Source organism: Entelurus aequoreus, linkage group LG16 (assembly GCF_033978785.1).
Source record: "Entelurus aequoreus isolate RoL-2023_Sb linkage group LG16, RoL_Eaeq_v1.1, whole genome shotgun sequence".
NCBI classification, from domain to species: Eukaryota; Metazoa; Chordata; class Actinopteri; order Syngnathiformes; family Syngnathidae; genus Entelurus; species Entelurus aequoreus.
In genome coordinates this window covers 44031751-44055232 of record NC_084746.1, presented here as the reverse complement: position 1 = coordinate 44055232, position 23482 = coordinate 44031751, and the positions used below count along the sequence as shown (strand labels likewise).

At 39.7% G+C, this 23482-nt stretch overlaps 1 protein-coding gene and 1 long non-coding RNA gene across 2 annotated transcripts in view; one reads left to right on the top strand and one right to left on the bottom strand.

The window, feature by feature from the left end:
• The window catches only part of LOC133631070 (uncharacterized), a 39483-nt gene extending 21264 nt beyond the window's left edge, over positions 1 to 18219 (top strand). The window contains exon 4 of the long non-coding RNA XR_009821391.1: positions 17731 to 18219. This is a non-coding gene — a long non-coding RNA (uncharacterized LOC133631070). The remainder of the gene's footprint in view (positions 1 to 17730) is intronic.
• The window catches only part of LOC133631065 (receptor-type tyrosine-protein phosphatase N2-like), a 181745-nt gene that overhangs the window by 18244 nt on the left and 140019 nt on the right, over positions 1 to 23482 (bottom strand). Inside the window, exons 15-18 of the mRNA XM_062023087.1 lie at positions 7846 to 7993; positions 5172 to 5245; positions 2841 to 2918; positions 2646 to 2765 (exon numbers count right to left, since the gene is read on the bottom strand). Of these exons, the coding sequence (XP_061879071.1) occupies positions 2646 to 2765; positions 2841 to 2918; positions 5172 to 5245; positions 7846 to 7993 (420 nt within the window). The remainder of the gene's footprint in view (positions 1 to 2645; positions 2766 to 2840; positions 2919 to 5171; positions 5246 to 7845; positions 7994 to 23482) is intronic.

Sequence of the window (23482 nt, the reverse complement as noted above, 5' to 3'; positions counted from 1 at the left end):
AAAATTATCTGCCAATAGAACTACAAAATTTGGCTTGTCAAGACTTTCCAAAACAAGTAAAATTAGCTAACATCAATGAACCCAAAAATACCTTCAAATAAGTATATTCTCACTAATAACAAGTGCACTTTTCTTGGTAGAAAAAAAAGAGACCTCTTTGCTCAATATGTTGAAAAATATTCTTAAATTAAGTAAATGCTAATGCCATTATCTTGACATAATGATATGTGCTTGGCATCATGATTTTTTTTTTCATGCTTGAAGTAAGAAATTATTACTTTAAAAAAACTGTTTTATACTTGTGAGTGTTGATGACACAGCTTTGCAACAGTTGATATTCTAGTTTCAAGCATGTTTTACTCAATATAGGTCATAACATCTCAGCTACAAGCTGTAATATCTTACTGAGATCATTTAGGACTAAAACCCTTAAAACAAGTAAAAGACTCTATAACATAAAATCTGCTTAGTGAGAAGAATTATCTTATCAGACAGAAAATAAGCAAATATCACCCTTATTTGATATATTTAATCTTACTTAGATTTCAGTTTTTGCAGTGTGGTCATGTGTGGTATTATGTGTGGTAATATGGTGTCAGATGTTAAACCATATCATCGGGTTGTGACATGTTGTAAGAAAAGTGTGTCTAATCTTTATCCAGTGAAGTTTATAAAAACACTACTGATGTTGTGACTTGTTGTTCCGTGTGACTCCTTAGCAAGGCAGTGCACTGCAAAAAGTCAGTGTTCAAAAACAAGAAAAGAAAATACAAAAATTAGGGGTATTTTATTTGAACTAAGCAAAATTATCTGCCAATAGAACAAGAAAATTTGGCTTGTCAAGATTTTCCAAAACAAGTCAAATTAGCTAACCTCAATGAACCCAAAAATACCTTAAAATAAGTATATTCTCACTAATAACAAGTGCACTTTTCTTGGTAGAAAAAAAAGTTGAATCTTTTTGCTCAATATGTTGAAAAATATTCTTAAATAAGTAAATGTTAGTGCCATTATCTTGACATCATGATTTTTTTTTTCATGCTTGAAGTAAGAAATGATTACTTTAAAAAAGTAGTTTTATACTTGTGAGTGTTGATGACACAGCTTTGCATTTGTTGATATTCTAGTTTCAAGCATGTTTTACTCAATATAGGTCATCACATCTCAGCTACAAGCTGTAATATCTTACTGAGATCATTTAGGACCAAAACCCTTAAAACAAGTAAAACACTCTAACATTGTCATGTCTGTGATTATGTTTTGTTTTAGTCATGTTCGGATTTGGTTTTGGACTTTTTGTGCACTTTTATTTGTCACCATAGCAACCATTAGTTTCACCTGGTTCACATTGTCATGTCACGCACCTGTTCACGGTTAGAGTCACACACCTGTTTTCACTGATCATGTCACTATATAAGCTTTTCTGTTTCTGTTGTTCATCCTGGCGACATCACATTCATGCTCCACATTTATGCTCTGCACCCTTTATGATCACGCTTCTTCATGCCATGTTCACAGTTCCTTGTCACGTAAGTTTTTGTTTAATGTTCATAGTTCTCCGCCATTGTGCGCGCCTTTTGTTTATACCCTTTTGAGCCTTTTGAGTTTAAATATTAAAACATGTCCTCACCTGCACGTCATGTCCAGTTAAGTTGCTTTGCACCACGGAAAAACAATCCACGCCAAGGACCAAGTCGTGACAGATGTCGCCAGGATGAACAACAGAAACAGAAAAGCTTATATAGTGACATGATCAGTGAAAACAGGTGTGTGACTCTAACCGTGAACAGGTGCGTGACATGACAATGTGAACCAGGTGAAACTAATGGTTGCTATGGTGACAAATAAAAGTGCACAAAAAGTCCAAAACCAAATCCGAACATGACTAAAATAAACATAATCACAGACATGACAAACATAAAATCTGCTTAGTGAGAATAATTATCTTATCAGACAGAAAATAAGCAAATATCACTAGAGATATATGCGTTAAAATGTAATATCGGAAATTATCGGTATCGGGGTTTTTTTTATCGGTATCGGTTTTTTTTATTTTATTTTTTTTTATTAAATCAACATAAAAAACACAAGATACACTTACAATTAGTGCACCAACCCAAAAAAACCTCCCTCCCCCATTTACACTCATTCACACAAAAGGGTTGTTTCTTTCTGTTATTAATATTCTGGTTCCTACATTATATATCAACATATATCAATACAGTCTGCAAGGGATACAGTCCGTAAGCACACATGATTGTGCGTGCTGCTGGTCCACTAATAGGTCTAACCTTTAACAGTTAATTTTACTCATTTTCATTCATTACTGGTTTCTATGTAACTGTTTTTATATTGTTGTACTTTCTTTTTTATTCAAGAAAATGTTTTTAATTTATTTATCTTATTTTACAAATTTTTTAAAAAAGTACCTTATCTTCACCATACCTGGTTGTCCAAATTAGGCATAATAATGTGTTAATTCCACGACTGCATATATCGGTTGATATCGGTATCGGTAATTAAAGAGTTGGACAATATCGGATATCGGCAAAAAGCCATTATCGGACATCCCTAAATATCACCCTTATTTGAGATATTTAATCTTACTTAGATTTCAGTTTTTGCAGTGTGTGTGGCGATCGTACCTCGTAGATGTGGTAAAGGTTGGAGCCCTCGTCAGGCCAGTAGTGGTAGCACTGCTTCACGCCGCTCTCCACCAGCGGCGTCAGCATGACGATGACCACGCAGCCATTCTCCCAAACCATCTGCAAAGAAAAGTGTTGTTCTTTCAACGTTCTTCTCATGGCGTCAGACCTGCTCCAATGTTTGGCACAGCCTACCTGCCAGAAGTCGGCCACAGTAGACGGCAACGGGCCCTGCGTGGCGATGTAGGCGGGGTTCCTGGGGTCGTGATCCATCTGCAGCGAACACAAACAGGTAGACACCATCGTGAGCCAACATGGCCACTGGGCTGCAGGACAGATGCAGAATAAGCGACTCCTGTTGTGTGATGAGTGCTAGCATTAAGCGTGCATTTACGGCGCCTGCTCTCCCAGATGGGCGCTGCTTGTCGAGCGAGGCTTCCCGTCAAACCTCCCCTTGACAGAAATTGCTGAGGGACGTTGTGGGCGTGCAGACGTGATGCGCATTGGCGAGCGGTTGAGCGATGCTCCCGCCTATTACAATGCAAATTTGTACGCTAAACATAATTATTGGCGAGACCAATTTAGCTGCGAGGCGATTAAAAGTGAAGACAGATCATTTCTGAAGGTTTTTTCTGCCCACAAAATTATCTTAAATGGTCCACTGTTCCCTTTACGCATAAGCAACTTCAGCGTGTTGCTCATTAAAACACACAAAGACTCCAAATCACACAGCAGAAAAACAGCAGTAGGTACAAAGGCAACATTGGACACCTTATTAGGTACCGTATTTTTCGGATTATAAATCGCTCCGGAGTATAAGTCGCACCGGCCGAAAATGCAAAATAAAGAAGGGAAAAAACATATATAAGTCGCACTAGAGCAGTAGTCCCCAACCTTTTTGTAACTGCGGACCGGTCAACGCTTGAAAATTTGTCCCATGTGGGGGGGTTTATTTTTATTTTTTTTTGTCATAAAAAAATAAAATCATGTGTGCTTACGGACTGTATCCCTGCAGACTGTATTGATATATCTTGATATATAATGTAGCAACCAGAAATATTAATAACAGAAAGAAACAACCCTTTTGTGCGAATGAGTGTGAATGAGTATAAATGGGGGAGGGAGGTTTTTTGGGTTGGTGCACTAATTGTAAGTGTATCTTGTGTTTTTTATGTTGATTTAATAAAAATAAAAAATAAAAATATATATATGTATATATATATTTTTTTATACATTTCTTGTGCGGCCAGGTACTAATCGATCTACGGACCGGTACCGGGCCACGGCCCGGTGGTTGGGGACCACTGCACTAGAGTATAAGTCGCATTTTTTGTGGAAATTTATTTGATCAAATCCAACACCAAGAATAGACATTTGAAAGGCAATTCAAAATAAATAAAGAATAGTGAACAACAGGCTGAATAAGTGTACGTTATATGACGATTGCCGTTTTCTGCTGCATATTTCACTACTTCCAGCTTGTAACCTGCAGTATATGATTTCCTTTACGGCGCCATTTTTGTTCGGCCCTTCTCAGTTTTTATAAGTTACCGCCAATGTTGAAATGATCAATTTTCATAGGTACGGAAGCAGTAGCAGGTAGCATCTTTTTTTTCACAAGGCACTTCTGCCATGACCCGCCCCCGCCAAATGTTTATCGGTTGACGTGTGTGTGTGTGTGTGTGTGTGTGTGTGTGTGTGTGTGTGTGTGTGTGTGTGTGTGTGTGTGTGTGTGTGTGTGTGTGTGTGTGTGTGTGTGTGTGTGACGATTGCTGATATACGCCTAGTCTCTTACGTGAATGAGATAAATAATATTATTTGATATTTTACGGTAATGTGTTAATAATTTCACACATAAATCGCACCCCCGGCCAAACTATGAAAAAAACTGCGATTTATAATCCGAAAAATACGGCACGAAATAAATCTGGTTATGCTCACTTTTGACGCTGTAACAATACTGTGTGCATGTTCCAGTTGATTTGTTTATTTGCATCTATTTGTGCGTGTGAAACAGGGAAACACACACACACACACAGAGGTTTATATTGTCGGCAGTGTTGTTATGCCTTGAGGGAAACAAGTCGCTCTAATTCCCAACACAGGTTCTTTTCCCATCGCTTCTTGCGAGGGGATTGGCCGCCAGCGAGGAAAAAGGCCTGTGTCAGCGCAGCGTAAGAGTAAACAAAACAATTTGGATCACATTAGCATCAGCCAAGGTCAAAAACAATCATTTCCCAAGACTCCGTGGATCAATTTGCTGTTCTCAAACTCTTCACGCCAACACTCGCCTGCGGTCTTGGATGCACGCAAGCATCATGAATATTCACATGCCACCACGCACGCACGCACGCACGCACACACACACACACACACACACACACACACACACACACACACACACACACGCACACAGGCGCACACACACCGCCAAAGCTAAGCAGGCGTTCCATCACTGTGTTTATTGAAGGCCACAGGGAGTGTGTGTGTGTGTGTGTGTGTGTGTGTGTGTGTGTGTGTACTTACAATGGGGCTGGCGTTGATGTAGTCAGAGTTGCCTTGACTGTTCTCCAGCCTCAAGGTGATTCTAGAATGATCATCTGGAAACAAAAACGGGGGAAGTCAGTGCTGCGTATGGCATTTACGGACATGTTCCTTAATAATTCATGTGCCCCAGTAAAATCACTTTTTTACAGTTTTCCCATATTTAGGTCCAGTAAATGAAATATATATGAACCCATACGCAGTAATATCATTTCCAATAGTCCAATGCTATGTCTGCTGTACACGTACCTAAAACAACAATACTGCAATATTTTTCCTTCCTCATTTTTAATGGCCCGTTGCAGCCTCTCGATAGTGTCTCATCAAAAACATTTGGATCGCCCCATAAAATATCTTACAGACTTTTTCCCTACTTGTGAAATGACAATAATACATAATTCATACATTAAAGTAATACGGCAGCCGCCCAGTGTATTAAAAATACTTATAAACCATAAAGATTTACATTTTAAACTTTTTGTTCTTTTACAACTTTTGTTCCGTCATAAAACTACAACTTTTTTCTTGTAATTTTATTCTCATAATATTGACTTTTTTAATGTTTTGTTAAGAGCTGTCTTCCGGCTTTTTGTTCTTTAAGTTGCAAAAAAACATTTGAGTAACAAGCATCCACGCCATTTGTTGGCATAGCTAATAGAATAGAATAGAATACAATAAAAAGTACTTTATTGATCCCTTGGGGAAATTCAGCACCACAGTTTGCTCACAATAGACAAGAATAATAATAGATAATATAATACATATAAAATATTATATATATAATATATAAATAATATAAATATATTGTACATATACTACATATACTAATGATACAGTGAACCCCGTAAGGTCGGACCAAAACATCTGGTGTTATTCATTAGCATTAGCTTATAGCTAGAGAGCGACATAAGTTTGTTTTCCGTGGAAGGCAAGAAAGGGAGCGTGAAGGACAGTGTTGAGAAGAAGAAAGTGGATAATGTTCATTGGATTAAAGAAATCCATCATAAAAAACATGATAGAGTGGGAAGATGAATACGTAAATAATGCAGGCAAGGACGTTAAAATAATGTCTCAACTGCATACATTTATCCATGAATACAAGGAAAAGCGGTTGATGATTTAACGGAGAAACAGCAGGGAGGATATACAGCAGAAGTCCACTCTCCGAGATAATTGATGAACATTGTTATTACATTACTTCATTAAACTGCTGTAGTTGTTAGTAATATTGTAATGTTTTTATACAACTAAAAGTTTGTTACTCTTTTTAAATGACATGTTAAAATGGGGAGGTGAGGGGGGGGCAAGCACCAATTAAATTGATTTTAATTCATCTCAATGGAAAGCAAGTGTTGTGAGTTGAGATCTCCGTCACAGACATACTAGCCAACCTTAAGACCTCCGAATTCGGGAGATTGGGGGGGGGGGGGTGTATATTGTAGCCCGGAAGGGTTAGGGCTGCAAGGGATTCTGGGTATTTGTTCTGTTGTGTTTATGTTGTGTTACGGTGCGGATGTTCTCCCGAAATGTGTTTGTCATTCTTGTTTGGTGTGGGTACACAGTGTGGCACATATTTGTAACAGTGTTAAAGTTGTTTATACGGTCACCCTCAGTGTGACCTGTATGGTTGTTGATCAAGTATGTCTTGCAGTCACTTACGTGTGTCTGCAGAAGCCGCATGCGACATGTGACTGGGCGGCACGCTGTTTGTATGGTGAAAAAGCGGACGCGACGACAGGTTGTAGAGGACGCTAAAGGAAGTGCCATCACGGCACGCCCTTAATATTGTTGTCCGACTGAAAATCGGGAGAATTCGGGAGAATGGTTGGCCCGTGGGATTTTCGGGAGGGGCACTGAAATTCGGAAGTCTCCCGGAAAAATCGGGAGGATTGGCAAGTATGGTCACAGAACCAATTAAGTTACTGCTGTATTTATTTCCCCCCCATTGTGAACAACATTGATCTCCATATATGGACTTTTCCTGAGGCAGACTTGCTCAGTCATCATGTGATGTTAAACTTGTATGGTTCATGTTTGCTTCTTGGAATGAGCATATTCCAAGCATACATGCTAACAGCAAACATGTAATAAAGCAGATACTAATACTACAATTTGTCACATGCTGTATAACACAAACGCTGCGGTGTTTTTTTTTCCAGTCTACGTTGGATTGCTTTTATTGTGTTTACACAAATAAAACACCAGAATGTCCTTTCACTTTTCAGTATGTGGCGCTTGAAGGAAATGTTTGGACACCTGTGGGTTAGGAAGCTTTTTAATTTGTCTCGCTGGTGGCCTTTCTGAAGGTCCTGTGTGATCCCAGCCAAACGGTTCTGACATTTTACCCGCAAAGCCCACGGCGCTTTTATAATAAGAAGTAGAAATGAATCCTGATGAACTGCTGACAAGCCGCTTTCATTAAGCCCGCTGGACACCACGGGACAGAACTTTCAAAATGGACTTATTTCATATTTCTGCAGACGTGTGTTATGAATCATTGATGAGGTCTGTGCAGGAGAGCTTCAACAGAAGCCTCTGCAGGTTTCTGCTGCCGTGACGTATCACCTAATGTACGATGATGATCTAATCATGTTACAGCGACACGTCATCCACTACATCACCTTCTCAGGACTGTAGGACATAAGAGTCGTCTTACAAGCAACCACAGCAGCAGAGCGGTTCTTCTTGGCGTTGCCGTCCTTCAGGCCCGTGGTGCTAGTGTTGGGTTCTGCCTGGTAAGCACACAACGCCTCCCACTCCTTCTCTAGTCGGTCCTTGTTCTTCAGGTGATCCTCCATGTAGGACTGAAAGACACAGAGCAGACAGGAAGTCATGTGACATGTCCTCAAAGAATACTAGAACTTTGCTGTTGGAGTGAAACAACCAGTCAGAAGCCACTAGCTTGGATGCAGTATTGACGACAATGCAGCTGCAGTCTGTGAGTTTGTCAGCATGCACGCAAATATCAAACAAACGAGCTGCTGGAATTATGCTAATGTCTGCAGTTATTTATTCAGAGGCAGTAAGAAATATAATTAATTACAACCAGAATGATCCTCAAACAAGGGATTGAGTTGATTTAAAAACAGGATATTTCAGGACTAAATCCATTAATCCATTTTCTTTTCGCTTATCCGAGGTCGGGTCGCGGGGGCAGCAGCCTAAACAGAGAAGCCCAGACTTCCCTCTCCACAGCCACTTCGTCCAGCTCCTCTTGTGGGATCCCAAGGCGCTCCAAGGCCAGCTGGGAGACATAGTCCCCCCCAATGTGTCCTGGGTCTTCTCCGTGGCTTCTTACGGCCAAAGTGCCCTAAAAATCTCCCCACCTCAAGTGGTTCCTCTCAATGTGGAGGAGCAGTGGCTTTACTCTGAGCTCCTCCCAAATGACAGAGCTTCTCACCCTCTCTCTAAGGGAGAGCCCCTCCACCGGACAGAGGAAACTAATTTCGGCTGCTTGTACCCGTGATCATGTCTTTTTGGTCATAACCCAAAGCTCATTACCATAGGTGAGGATAGAAACGTAGATCGACTGGTAAATTGAGAGATTTGCTTTCCAGCCTAGCTCCTTTTTCCACCACGACAGATCGATACAGGGTCCGCATCACTGCAGATGCTGCACTGATCCGCTTGCCGATCTCACGATCCACTCTTTCCTCACTCTGGAACAAGACTCTGAGGTACTTGAACTACGCCACTTGGGGCAAGATCTCCTTTCCAACCCAAAGATGGCACTCCACCCTTTTCCAGGTGAGAACCATGGACTCGGACTTCGAGGTGCTGATTCTCATCCCAGTCACTTCACACCTGGCTGCCAACCGATCCAGTGAGGGCTGAAGATCTGCAAAAAGCAGAGACCTAATCCTGCAGCCACAAAACTGGATTCCCTCAACGCCCTGACTGCGCATAAGTCTATCTGTCCATAAAAGTTATGAACAGAATCGGTGACAAAGGGCAGCCCCGGCGGAGTTTCAACCTTCACTGGAAACGGGTCCGACTTACTGCCGCCAATGCGAACCAAGCTCTGACACCGATCATACAGGAAATCCAGAGGCACTTCCCCCAATGTCCACACAATGTTGCAGAGTCTTGTCAACCAAGACAGCCCCGAAACATCCGGCGCCTTAAGGAACTCTGGGCGGATCTCATCCCCCCTGGGGCCCTGCTACCAAGTAGCTTTTTAACTACCAGCCCCAGAAATAGGAAAGTCCACCACAGATCCTCCAGGCACTACTTCCTCATAGGAAAATGTGTAGGTGGGATTGAAGAGGTCTTCCAAGTATTCCCTCCACCGATCCACAACATACTTAGTCGAAGTCAGCAGCACACCATCCCCACCATACACGTTGTTGACAATACACTGCTCACCACTCCTTAGGTGCCAGACGCTGGTCCAGAATCGCTTCAAAGATGTCCGGAAGGCGATTTTCATGGCTTCCCCGAACTCCTCCATGTCAAGAGTTTTTGCCTTTGCTACTGCTGAAGTTGCACACCGCTTGGCCTGTCTGTACCTGTCCGCTGCCTCCGGAGTCCAACGAGCCAAAAGGACCTGATAGCACTCCTTCTTCATCTTGACGGCATCCCTCACAGCAGGTTCTGGGATTACCGCCACGATTCCAACCACCTTGCGGTCACAGCTCCGGCAGAGCACAGAACATGGTCCACTCGGACTCAATGTCCGGTGCGTCCCTCGTGACATGTTCAAAGTTCTCCAGAGGTCGGAATTGAAACTCTCTCTGACGAGAGACTCTGATAGATGTTTCCAGCAGACCCTCACAATGCCTTTGCATCCTCCCCCACCATTGGTGCCAACTCACCATCAGGTGGTAATAAGTAGAAAGCTCCGCCCCTCTCTTCACCCGAGTGTCCAAATCATGAAACAGCAAATTTGATGACACAACCACAAAGTCGATCATCAAACTGCAGCCTAAAGTGTCCTGGTGCCAAGTGCACATCTGGATAATCTGTGACAAGCACATAAGTCCAATAACAAAACACCACTCCGTTTTAGATCTGGGCGGCCGTTTCTACCAATAATGCCTCTCCAGGTTTTATTGTCATTGCAAATGTGAGCGTTGAAATCCCCCAGCAGAACAAGGAAATTACCTGGGGGACCACTCTCCAGTACCCCCTCTAATGAATCCAAAAAGGTAAGGTACTCTGAACTACTGTTTGGTGCGTAAGCACAAACAGTAAGGACCTGGAGGGAAGCTACCTTTTCGTCTACCGGGTTCAACTCCAACATACAGGCTCTGAGAAACGGGGCAACAGGTATTGCCACCCCAGACCGTGGCCTCTCACTGCTTGCAAAGCCATAGTGGAAGAAGGTCCAGCCCCTCTCGAGAGGACTGGTTCCAGAGAACTTGCTGTACGTCAAAGTGAGTCAAACAAGATCCAGCTGGAACTTCTCCACCTCGTGCACCAGCTCAGGTTCCTTCCCTTACAGCGAGGTGACGTTCCACTTCCCAAGAGCTACCGTATGTAGCCGAGGATTGGACCGCCAAGGGCCCTGTCTTCAGCTGCCCCCCAGCCCGCATTTCACCCGACCTCTATGGCCCCTCCAATGAGTGGTGAGCCCATTGGAGGGGGGACCCATGTGAAGTGAAGTGAAGTGAATTACATTTATATAGCGCTTTTTCTCAAGTGACTCAAAGCGCTTTACATTGTGAAACCCAATATCTAAGTTACATTTAAACCAGTGTGGGTGGCACTGGGAGCAGGTGGGTAAAGTGTCTTGCCCAAGGACACAACGGCAGTGACTAGGATGGCGGAAGCGGGGATCGAACCTGCAACCCTCAAGTTGCTGGCACGGCCGCTCTACCAACCGAGCTATACCGTCCATGTTGCCCTTCGGGCTGTGTCCGGCCGCACCCCCTGGGGACAGGCCTGGCCACTTGGCGCTCGCCATTGAGCCCCACCTCCAGGCCTGTCTTACGTCCAGGCGAGGGAAATCTGGGTCCTTGGTTTTGACTTTTTAAATAAGTTTTCGAGCTGCTCTTTGTCTGGTCCCTCACCTAGGACCTGTTTTGTCATGGGAGACCATACCAGGGGGCATAGAAACCCCCCAACAACATAGCTCTGAGGATCATTGGTACAGTTAAACTCCTCTACCACAATAAGGTAGCAGTTTAGGAGAAGACTAAATAGTTGTAAAAGTGATCATATTTTATTTAGGACTAAATAGTTGTAAATAAAATACAATCACGTTGAGTATTCCTGCAGCAAAAAATCCACCATTGCACCTTAAAGCTTTTAGGTGGCAGCACCTTCAACTTTTTCCACTGGACACTTGCATAAGATGCCACTAGCTACCAAAAGTGCTGCAGGCGTTCTATTGGGATTTTTACACAATGTAAATATCTGAAATTCAACATGAAAATAATAACAAAAAATGTCAACACACTAACAGTGAGCATGCTAACACCACGCAAAATGGCACTAGGGATCGTAAGTGCTACGGCAATTCTACTGTCATTTTAACATATCAGTCTTGAAACTGAACATGAAAATTATAGCATAAAATGCTAAAATGCTCACACTGTAGTTAGCATGTTAGCACCTTATAAAATGACACTAGGTAATGGAAGTGCTTTGGCAAATTTGCTGTACTATTCACATGTCATGTAAATCAAGGTCTGAAACGCAACATTATGATAATGGCAAAAATGCTAACACGCCAACAGTGAGCATGCGAGCACCTGGCAAACTGGCATTATGTACTGAAAGCACCAAGTCAGTTGTATATTGTTCCTACATCATATAAAACTACTTTCTGTTGTCTCGGTGGTTATTACAAACCATTAAATTGGGCCTATTGTCCAACATATCTCACTTTTTTTTTTTACTCACATCACTCAACAACCCCACAACACCGGGAGAGCCACCCACCCCCGCTCTAATGCCAGAGTAATATGGTTTTGTGGCAGTCTAAAGGGATTACAGCAATCCAATCAGGAGGTGCTGAGATCGCCATGTGTCGGCCAAACAGTGAATAATCCCCTTTACAGCTGGGAGCGGGGGGGAGGGGCTTATGTCTGCAATAAGGCGCAATAAAGTGCAATAATACGCCATTGTGGCTCCGTGGAAGAAAACATGAACCCCTTTCAACTTTGACCCTGGCTCACCTCATAATTCTACCTTGAGCGTGTTACGTACGGCTAAGTTAAAGTGGTAACCGTTGGTTAGTCATCCGTTTTAAAAGGTCCAACAAAACCAAAATCAGACGGAAACCAAATAAATTCTTCCCATAGTGATATAAATACGATTATACAGTTCCAGACACGTAAATATATAAAGACAAAAAACACATTCTATAAAGAATAATTATAGTTTTACAGGCAAAACTATTCGAAATAAATATAAAGGATGAATGAAACTATAAAAATTTAACATCACTTTCACCTTTATTGAAGACAGCAATGAGTGGAGATGGAGGATGAGAGGAGAGGGTAGCTAGAGGACACCATTTTAGTACTTTTCTATGAGTTCTGGCTTGAATTCAATAGTGTTTCTCACCTTCTTTATCAAAGTGCTGGCACTCGCAACTTCCAATGGCCCTATGCCGGTTTATCTTGCCGTCATAAAAGTACAGAAACTGAGTCATTTTTGTTTGGGGACTAGTTTGAATTAGTTTGTTATGTGCAATATTACGACATGTATCATAGCTAAAACTATGTACAAAAACCAGGACAAAGATTTGGTTGAAATGAAACCAAACCAAACATACGAAAACTGAGGTGCGTCTCTGAATCGGATGGGGCCAGGGGGGTGCGTGTACTTGACCCGGCGACCCGTGAGCGTGACAGATCGCGTCCCAGCTGAACGCACGGCGGAGAAGCACAAACAAAGTGGCAGCTAATCTGGATGGAGTATAATCTCTAACACTTGCTTGGCCTGCAACAAAGGACAAGATAATGTGCTTTATAGAGAGTCCACTAATCCTCTTAAAACACAGGCGGAGAGGATGTGGAGGAGGGTGGCGGAGTCACATGGGACCCCTTAATACATTAACATAGATAAGATGCTGAAAGCTGCTTCCACGCAAATTAAAAGCAGCGAATAGATGACGACATGGAAGTAGTCTGCTTGGAAAAAGGAGGTTTCTCTTTTCTTTTCTTTTAGGAGCAGCAGTGAGGTGGGAGCTTCGGCTTTGTCGCAGTCACATTGTTTTTTTTGTTTTATTTATCAGACCAACTTCAGCTCTTGAGGAACAACATGAGCAAAGCATGGAGACAGCAAAGATGATGCTGACAGCAGAAATTGCATTTGAAGTGAACAACTACAAGACAATATTTTGATCTTTTACCAAATAAGAAACAAAAAGGATAAAAGCGCACTTCCCTTGGGATTGCAGTGCAATCACTCCTCCACGGTAACAATTCATAACTTTTTAGTAACAGAAAGACTCAAAATAATCCACAAAGGGTAAATAATGTCAGTAAATGAATGTGATCGCTCCTCAAAAGTAACATTTAATAAATCTTAGTAACGGAGAGCCCCGGAAAGACTCAAAATAACCTACAGTCAAAATATAATCATTAAATAAATGTGATCACTCATCCACAGTCACATTTCACTAACTTTAGTAACAGAAAGCCACAGACAGACTCAAAATAATCCACAAAGTCACAATATTTGTCAGTGAATTACTGTGATCCCTCCTCCAAAGCAACATTGAACAAACCTTGGTAACAGGAAAACCCAAATTAATCCACAGTCAAAATGAAATTATTAAATGTATGGGATTGCTCCTCCCCAGTAACATTTAACAAACCTTAACAGAAAGACTCAAAATAATCCACAGTCAAAATAGAATTAATTACAATGTGATCGCTCCCCCATAGTAACATTTCATTAACTTTAGTAACAGTAAGCCACAGAAAGACCCAAAATAATCCAAAAAGTTAAAACAAATTCATTAAATGAACGAACGCTCCTCCACAGTAAGATTTCACAAACCTTAGTAACAGAGAGCCCGAGAAATACTCAAAATAATCCACACTCAAAATGAAATTATTAAATGTATGTGATTGCGCCTCCACAGTAACATTTCACTAACTTTAGTAACAGAAAGCCACAGACAGACTCAAAATAATCCACAAAGTCACAATATTTGTCAGTGAATTACTGTGATCCCTCCTCCAAAGTAACATTGAACAAACCTTGGTAACAGGAAAACCCAAATTAATCCACAGTCAAAATGAAATTATTAAATGTATGGGATTGCTCCTCCACAGTAACATTTAACAGAAAGACTCAAAATAATCCACAGTCAAAATAGAATTAATTACAATGTGATCGCTCCCCCATAGTAACATTTCATTAACTTTAGTAACAGTAAGCCACAGAAAGACCCAAAACAATCCAAAAAGTTAAAACAAATTCATTAAATGAACGAACGCTCCTCCACAGTAAGATTTCACAAACCTTAGTAACAGAGAGCCCGAGAAATACTCAAAATAATCCACACTCAAAATGAAATTATTAAATGTATGTGATTGCTCCTCCACAGTAACATTTCACTAACTTTAGTAACAGAAAGCCACAGACAAGACTCAAAATAATTCACAAAGTCAAAATAATGTCAGTAAATGACTGTGATCGCTCCTCCAAAGTAACATTGAACAAACCCTGTTAACAGAAAAACCCAAATTAATCCACAGTCAAAATGAAATTATTAAATGTATGGGATTGCTCCTCCACAGTAACATTTAACAAACCTTAATAACAGAAATACTCAAAATAATCCACAGTCAAAATAAAATTAATAACTGAATGTGATCGCTCCTCCACAGTAACATTTCATTAACTTTAGTAACAGTGAGCCACAGAAAGACTCAAAATAATCCAAAAAGTTCAAACAAATTCATTAAATGAATGAACGCTCCGCCACAGTAACATTTCACAAACCTTAGTAACAGAGAGCCCCAGAAAGACTCAAAATAACCTACAGTCAAAATATAATCATTAAATTACTGTGATTGCTCCTCCACAGTAACATTTCACTAACTTTAGTAACAGAAAGCCACAGACAAGACTCAAAACAATTCACAAAGTCAAAATAATGTCAGTAAATGACTGATCGCTCCTCCAAAGCAACATTAAACACAACTTGGTAACAGAAAGACCCAACTTAATTCACAGTCAAAATGAAATTATGACATGTATGTGATTGCTCCTCCACAGTAACATTTAACAAATCTTAACAGAAAAACTCAAAATAATCCATAGTCAAAATAAAATAACTGAATGTGATCGCTCCTCCACAGTAACATTTCACAAACTTTAGTAACAGTAAACCACAGAAAGACTCAAAATAATCCCAAAAGTGAAAACAAATTTAAATGAATGAATGCTCCTTTACAGTAACATTTCACAAACCTTAGTAACAGAGAGCCCCAGAAATACTCAAAATAATCCACACTCAAAATTAATTAAATGTATTTGATTGCTCCTCCACAGAAACATTTACCAAACCTTAATAACAGAAAGACTCAAAATAATCCAGTCAAAATAAAATTAATAACTGAATGTGATCGCTCCTCCACAGTAACATTTTATTAATTTTAGTAGCAGTAAGCCACAGAAAGATTTAAAATAATCCAAATAAATTAAAACGCATTTATTAAACGAATGAACATTTTACAAACCTTATTTACAGAGAACCTCAGAAAGACTCAAAATAATCCACAAAGTCAAAATAATGTGATCGCTACTCCAAAGGAACATGTAACAAACCTTAGTAACAGGAAGACTCAAAATAAATCACAAAGTGAAAAGAAAATCATTAAATGATCGATCCTCCACAGTAACAATTCACAAACTTTATATTAAGAGGATTCAAAATAATCCAGTCAAAATAAAATCATGATATGAATGTGATTGCTAATCCACAGTAACATTTCAGACTTTAGTAACAGAAAGCCACAGTAGGATTTAACTAATCCACAGTCTCGATACAATCATTAAATGTATGCAATCACTCCTCCACAGTAACATTTCACAAACTTTAGTAGCAGAAAGTCACATGCAGAAACACTAAAAATAATCCTCAAGGTCAAAATAAAATCCTTATATGAATGTGATTGCTAATTCACAGTAACATTTCAGACTTTAGTAACAGAAAGCCACAGTAGGATTTAACTAATCCACAGTCTCGATACAATCATTAAATGTATGCAATCGCTCCTCCACAGTAACATTTCACAAACTTTAGTAACAGAAAGTCACATGCAGAAACACTAAAAATAATCCTCAAAGTAAAATAAAATCATTATATGAATGTGATTGCTAATTCACAGTAACATTTCAGACTTTAGTAACAGAAAGCCACAGTAGGATTTAACTCATCCACAGTCTCGATACAATCATTAAATGTATGCAATCGCTCCTCCACAGTAACATTTCACAAACTTTAGTAACAGAAAGTCACATGCAGAAACACTAAAAATAATCCTCAAAGTCAAAATAAAATCATTATATGAATGTGATTGCTAATTCACAGTAACATTTCAGACTTTAGTAACAGAAAGCCACAGTAGGATTGAACTAATCCACAGTCTCGATACAATCATTAAATGTATGCAATCGCTCCTCCACAGTAACATTTCACAAACTTTAGTAACAGAAAGTCACATGCAGAAACACTAAAAATAATCCTCAAAGTCAAAATAAAATCATTATATGAATGTGATTGCTAATCCACAGTAACATTTCAGACTTTAGTAACAGAAAGCCACAGTAGGATTTAACTAATCCACAGTCTCGATACAATCATTAAATGTATGCAATCGCTCCTCCACTGTAACATTTCGCAAACTTTAGTAACAGAAAGTCACATGCAGAAACACTAAAAATAATCCTCTAAGTCAAAATAAAATCATTATACGAATCAATGAATATGATCACTCCTCCGCATGCCATAGAGCGCAGATGATCATTTGTAAACATGATCATGTGGACAGAAATTAAGTCAATAAAATAAGAGTAGTTGGTTTAATAAAAGATGGTATCAAGGTATCAATAAATTACTTCCCTAGTAGTCTGGCACGAAAGAGAAAACAGTTAAATTCAGTGTTGTCGGCGAGGCACTGATGATATAAAATGAGGAGCACAAAGAGGATGAGTAACAGCATTTCTAAGTTGAGTTTTATGAGGAGACCATTTTGGAAAAAAGATTAACATTAGTTCTCACTTCCTATGAATAAATATCTTCTTTATCCTCCGTCATTTTTCAAGGGAAAACTTTTTTCTTATGTGGGATAATGAACCCTCAACATGATTTATACTACCACGCATTACCAGTGCAGAACTGGTGCTTGCATTTGCTATTTTTGCACAAATTTTGGATGTGCAAATCATTTCACGCAATTATATCCTCAGTGTTATGATGTTGATGATGACGTGCCACCAAAATGAATACCATCATTTTTCATTGGTGTGAGGACATTACACCTGATGCTTTCAAAGACATTCAGTACTTCCAAGTCTTGCTGGGCATCCACTTCATTGTCTGTTTTTAATAACGGAAATGTTGTATTGGCAGGTAAAGGAGCCCAAAGGGACACGCGATGTTCGAGAAGGTGCTTTCTGGCTGGCGGGATAAAAAAGAACTGAGAGGAACGAAAGCCGGAGAACAAAAACGAGGAGTGGTGGGCGGCTTTAATGGCATACAGGTTTCTGGCTCATCTCTTTGATGTTTTTAGCTTGGCGTGCTCCTCTGTGGGCAGCGAGAGCAAGTTTGACCTTTAAAAAAAGCTCCAAATGATAGCATGCAGCGTGAGCGCTTTCAAAGTGAAGAGGTGACACTGCTTATGTAACGTCTACTCCAGTGTGGAGTGTTCCCCGCGTGGGAGGACGCATGCACCGTCTGGACACAACGTACGCCTGGCGGAGCTGCCCGTGGTGCTGAAACCACCAGAACCGTGAAGACATTAAAATACTACTAACCAATGCCAACATTGTTATAAATATGTTATATTGTTCATGCCAAAGTTATTCCTGACTTGTTTTGAAACTGAACAAAGAGCATTATATTCCTGTAAAATCATTCAAACGGTGACATTTACTGAGTGTCTTATAAGCATTTTTGCTATTCATGCTTTCTATAGAAAATTTAAAAGTAACTGCATTTGTTGGGATTTTGCCTATAATTCACAATCCTTCTGAGAGACAAGAACACACGTTTTTTAATGCATTCTAAATCGTAAATACACGTAAATAAAAGTCCCCTTACAATCATACTTGCCAACCCTCCCGTTTTTAGCGGGAGAATCCCGGTATTCAGCGCCTCTCCCGACAACCTCCCGGCAGAGATTTTCTCCTGACAAACTCCCGGTATTCAGCCGGAGCTGGAGGCCACGCCCCCTCCAGCTCAATGCGGACCTGAGACTGAGTGGGGACAGCCTGTTCTCACGTCCGCTTTCCCACAATATAAACAGCTTGCCTGCCCAATGAACGGAGAAGTTAAACAGGACAATACTGCCATCTAATGGATAGCCAACGGAACACTGAAATTCAAGTATTTGTTTTTTTTTTCTATGTAAATAAAATATATATATATATATATATATATATATATATATATATATATATATATATATATATATATATATATATATATATATATATATATATATATATAGCTAGAATTCACTGAAAGTCAAGTATTTCATACATACACTACCGTTCAAAAGTTTGGGGTCACCCAAACAATTTTGTGGAATAGCCTTCATTTCTAAGAACAAGAATAGACTGTCGAGTTTCAGATGAAAGTTCTCTTATTCTGGCCATTTTGAGCGTTTAATTGACCCCACAAATGTGATGCTCCAGAAACTCAATCTGCTCAAAGGAAGGTCAGTTTTGTAGCTTCTGTAACGAGCTAAACTGTTTTCAGATGTGTGAACATGATTGCACAAGGGTTTTCTAATCACCAATTAGCCTTCTGAGCCAATGAGCAAACACATTGTACCATTAGAACACTGGAGTGATAGTTGCTGGAAATGGGCCTCTATACACCTATGTAGATATTGCACCAAAAACCAGACATTTGCAGCTAGAATAGTCATTTACCACATTAGCAATGCATAGAGTGTATTTCTTTAAAGTTAAGACTAGTTTAAAGTTATCTTCATTGAAAATAAGGACATTTCAATGTGACCCCAAACTTTTGAACGGTAGTATATATATATATATATATATATATATATATATATATATATATATATATATATATATATATATATATATATATATATATATATATATATATATATATATACATATGAAATATATATGAAATACTCGAGTTGGTGAATTCTAGCTGTAAATAACCACGCCCCCAACCACCCCCCCCCCACCCCCGACAAAGCCCCCTCCCCCCTCCCGATATTGGAGGTCTCAAAGTTGGCAAGTATGCCTTACAATGCAGTGAATGGGAGCCCTTACGTCACTGCGTCAATTGCGTCTTTTCCGAATATAAACCCCAACAAATAAGCATCCAAAAAGCGCCAACAATACTCCATTTACATTTTGTGACCTGAATATTCACAAAGTTTTAGCAATATTGTTATTATAAGCGCTATAAGGACCTTCATTTAGCGGTTCATTGATCAGAGAGAGGCAACTTTAGGCTGCTGAATTATATTTATATAGTGCTTTTTCTCTGGAGACTCAAAGCGCTTTACACAGTGAAACCCATTATCTACACCTGATTATGTAGATTAGGTGTGGTTGTATTGTATATTAAGTATGTGTCAAGGAAAGGGCATTTTATGACTTTTCTTAATTTGATTACATGCTATAGTATGATTTTATTGTTATAATTTTATTGCATGATTTTTGTATCTCTTTAATTTAAGGTAGCCAGGGACTGCAGATGGAAATGAGCTATTTGGCTATAATCTGGTACAGAACATATCTGTCTTTGAGCTTAATGTTTCTGTGCATTGTCCCTTCAAATAAAGACTAAACTATAAACTACCACTACCTTAGAAGCTACATTGAAACCAGTGTGGGTGGCACTGGGAGCAGGTGGATAAAGTGTCTTGCACAACGGCAGTTACTCGGACTCAAACCTGGAACCCTCAAGCTGCTACCACGGCCGCTCTACAAACCCAGCTACGCTCCTGTGTTAACAAATCCGTAAAAGTTAATTCAAAATAATAAATCATGTCTTCACGCTGATAGTAAATTGATGTGGACATTAACCGAGAAGTTGGTCAACTTTGACAGCCAATTTATACCTGGGAATGACGAAAAACACCCTAAAAGACGCTTTGTTCCACCTCCATTATAAGTCATTCTTCATCTAAACCAGGGGTCGGCAACCCGCGGCTCCGGAGCCGCATGCAGCTCTTTGACCCCTCAGATGCGGCTCAGCTGCATACTTGCCGACCCTTCCGATTTTCCCAGGTGACTTACGGATCTCAGTGACCCTTTTAAAAATCTCCCGGGGTAAATATTCTACAATTTTCACCCTAACGACTATATTAAGGGCGTGCCGTGTTGGCACTACATTTCTTATCCTCTATAACCTGTTCCAACAGCGTGCCAGCCCGGCCAAATGTTGTATGTAGCTTTTAGTTGTATACGTAGGAGACAGCAAGGCATACTTGCTCAACAGCCACACAGTTTACACTGACGGTGACCGTATAAAACAACTTAAACACTGTTGCGTTACAAATATGCGCCACACTATGAACCCACACCAAAAAAGAATGACAAACACATTTCTGGAGAACATCCGCACCGTAACACAACATAAACACAACAGAATGAATACCCAGAATCCCATGCAGCCCTAACTCTCCCGGTCTACATTATACACCCCCCTATCACCAAATCCCCCCACACATTAACCCCCCCTCCCCACCCCCCTCCGTGCGTCGGTTGAGGTAGGCGGGGTTTGGTGGTGGCGGGGGTGTATAATGTAGACCGGGAGAGTTAGGGCTGCATGGGATTCTGGGTATTCGTTCTGTTGTGTTTATGTTGTGTTACGGTGCGGATGTTCTCCAGAAATGTGTTTGTCATTCTTTTTTGGTGTGGGTTCATAGTGTGGCGCATATTTGTAACGTAACAGTGTTAAAGTTGTTTTATACGGCCACCGTCAGTGTAAGCTGTGTGGCTGTTGAACAAGTATGCCTTGCTGTCACTTACAAGTGCAAGCAGAAGCTGCATTCAACATGTGGCTGAGCAGGTATGCTGTTAGAGCAGACTGTAGAGGGCGCTAAAGGCAGTGCCATCACGCCCCAAATTACGGGTGTCCCCTGGAAAAATTGGAAGGGTTGGTAAGTATGACGCTATCAAACGCCATCCATGTCAAACTCGCAGGCCGCTCTAACAATACATTGTTAGATTAAGGTGCGGGTCGGGGCGCGTGTCTGAGACCTTTGGTTGAAACATAGCACAAAGCAAAAAAGGCTATGTATGCAGTGTTATTTCATTTTAAACTTCAAAAGAGTTTTGCGGCTCCCATTGTTTTCTTTAATTTGTGAAACTCGTCAAAATGGCTCTTTGAGCGATAAAGGTTGCCGACCCCTGATCTAAACGGAAATATATCAACATCCTAGCAGTCGGCATCCCAGTGACAGCAAATATTGTACAGTAAGTGATGTTTTATTATTTTTGTTGGCTCTCATGACGTAAGTACCGTATTTTTCGGACTATAAGTCGCAGTTTTTTTCGTAGTTTGGCCGGGGCTGCGACTTATACTCAGGAGCGACTTATGTGTGAAATTATTAACACATTACCGTAAAATATCAAATAATATTATTTAGCTCATTCACGTAAGAGACTAGACGTATAAGATTTCATGGGATTTAGCGATTAGGAGTGACAGATTGTTTGGTAAACGTATAGCATGTTCTATATGTTATAGTTATTTGAATGTCTCTTACCATAATATGTTACGTTAACATACCAGGCACGTTCTCAGTTGGTTATTTATGCGTCATATAACGTACACTTATTCAGCCTGTTGTTCACTATTCTTTATTTATTTTAAATTGCCTTTCAAATGTCTATTCTTGGTGTTGGCTTTTATCAAATAAATTTCCCCCAAAAATGCGAGTTATATATGTTTTTTTCCTTCTTTATTATGCATTTTCGGCTGGTGCGACTTACACTCCGGAGCGACTTATACTCCGAAAAATACGGTAATAATTAGTGATTGCGTTTGAGAAATTATTGTGCCGCCGTATTCTTAAAACGAGCAAAATGCGTAAATACTACATGTTGTTATGAATGTGCCTGTTACTACATTACATATATGCTTACATCATGTATATAAAACCTTAATTGAGGTGTTTGGATGTTTTTAAGCGTTTTATACGCAGAATAGAGCGACCCCCATATGCTTCATTGTAAGCAGACTTTTGTTCGCATTTATTTACTAGTTCGAATGCATAGAAAGTATAGTTCCCCTTTACGGCTAAAAGCCTATTAGCAATATTCTCCTAGCTTGTTTTTCACTAATTCATTGAAGACATTTTTAAAAAACAACTGTAACAATTGTAATTTTTAAAACCTAATTAAAGGATTATGATTGTCACATTGATTTAAAATGAGTTGAGTTGAGTTGAGATTGAGTTTATTTGGAACATGCAAGCATACAACATGATACATCACAAATTCCAGTTTCTCTTTAAAACATGTATGAAAAGGAGTAGGAAGAAGCAGAGATTATTTAATCCTACCCCTTTTCTTTTACATAACAGTTGCTAAAACTTTTGTTCACTTCCTGTTCTCAATTTATTCACAATATACTCCATAAGTAATCACAATAAAAATAAATAATACTCGGTGAAGTAAGTTATATTTCATATGATGAGATGAGTACGATTATTTTGAGAATGAATGGATGGATGGATGAAATAAATTGAGAATGTTTATCATGGTTCTTCTTCTTTGTACTTTGTAAACACTTAAAGTTTGAAGAGTTTCTTGAAGTGCATCATATTAGTACATTGTTTGATTTCTTTGCTTAATCCATTCCATAATTTAATTCCACATACTGATATACTGAAGGTCTTAAGTGTTGTACGTGCATACAAATGTTTTGAATTACATTTTTCTCTATGATTATATTTCTCCTCTTTTTTTGAGAAGAATTGTTGTATATTCTTGGGTAGCAGGTTATAGTTTGCTTTGTGTATAATTGTAGCTGTTTGCAAATTCACTATGTCGTGGAATTTCAGTATCTTTGATTCAATAAATAAAGTGTTTGTATGTTCTCTATATCCAACATTATGTATTATTCTAACTGATCTTTTTTGTAACACCGTTAATGAATGAAGTGT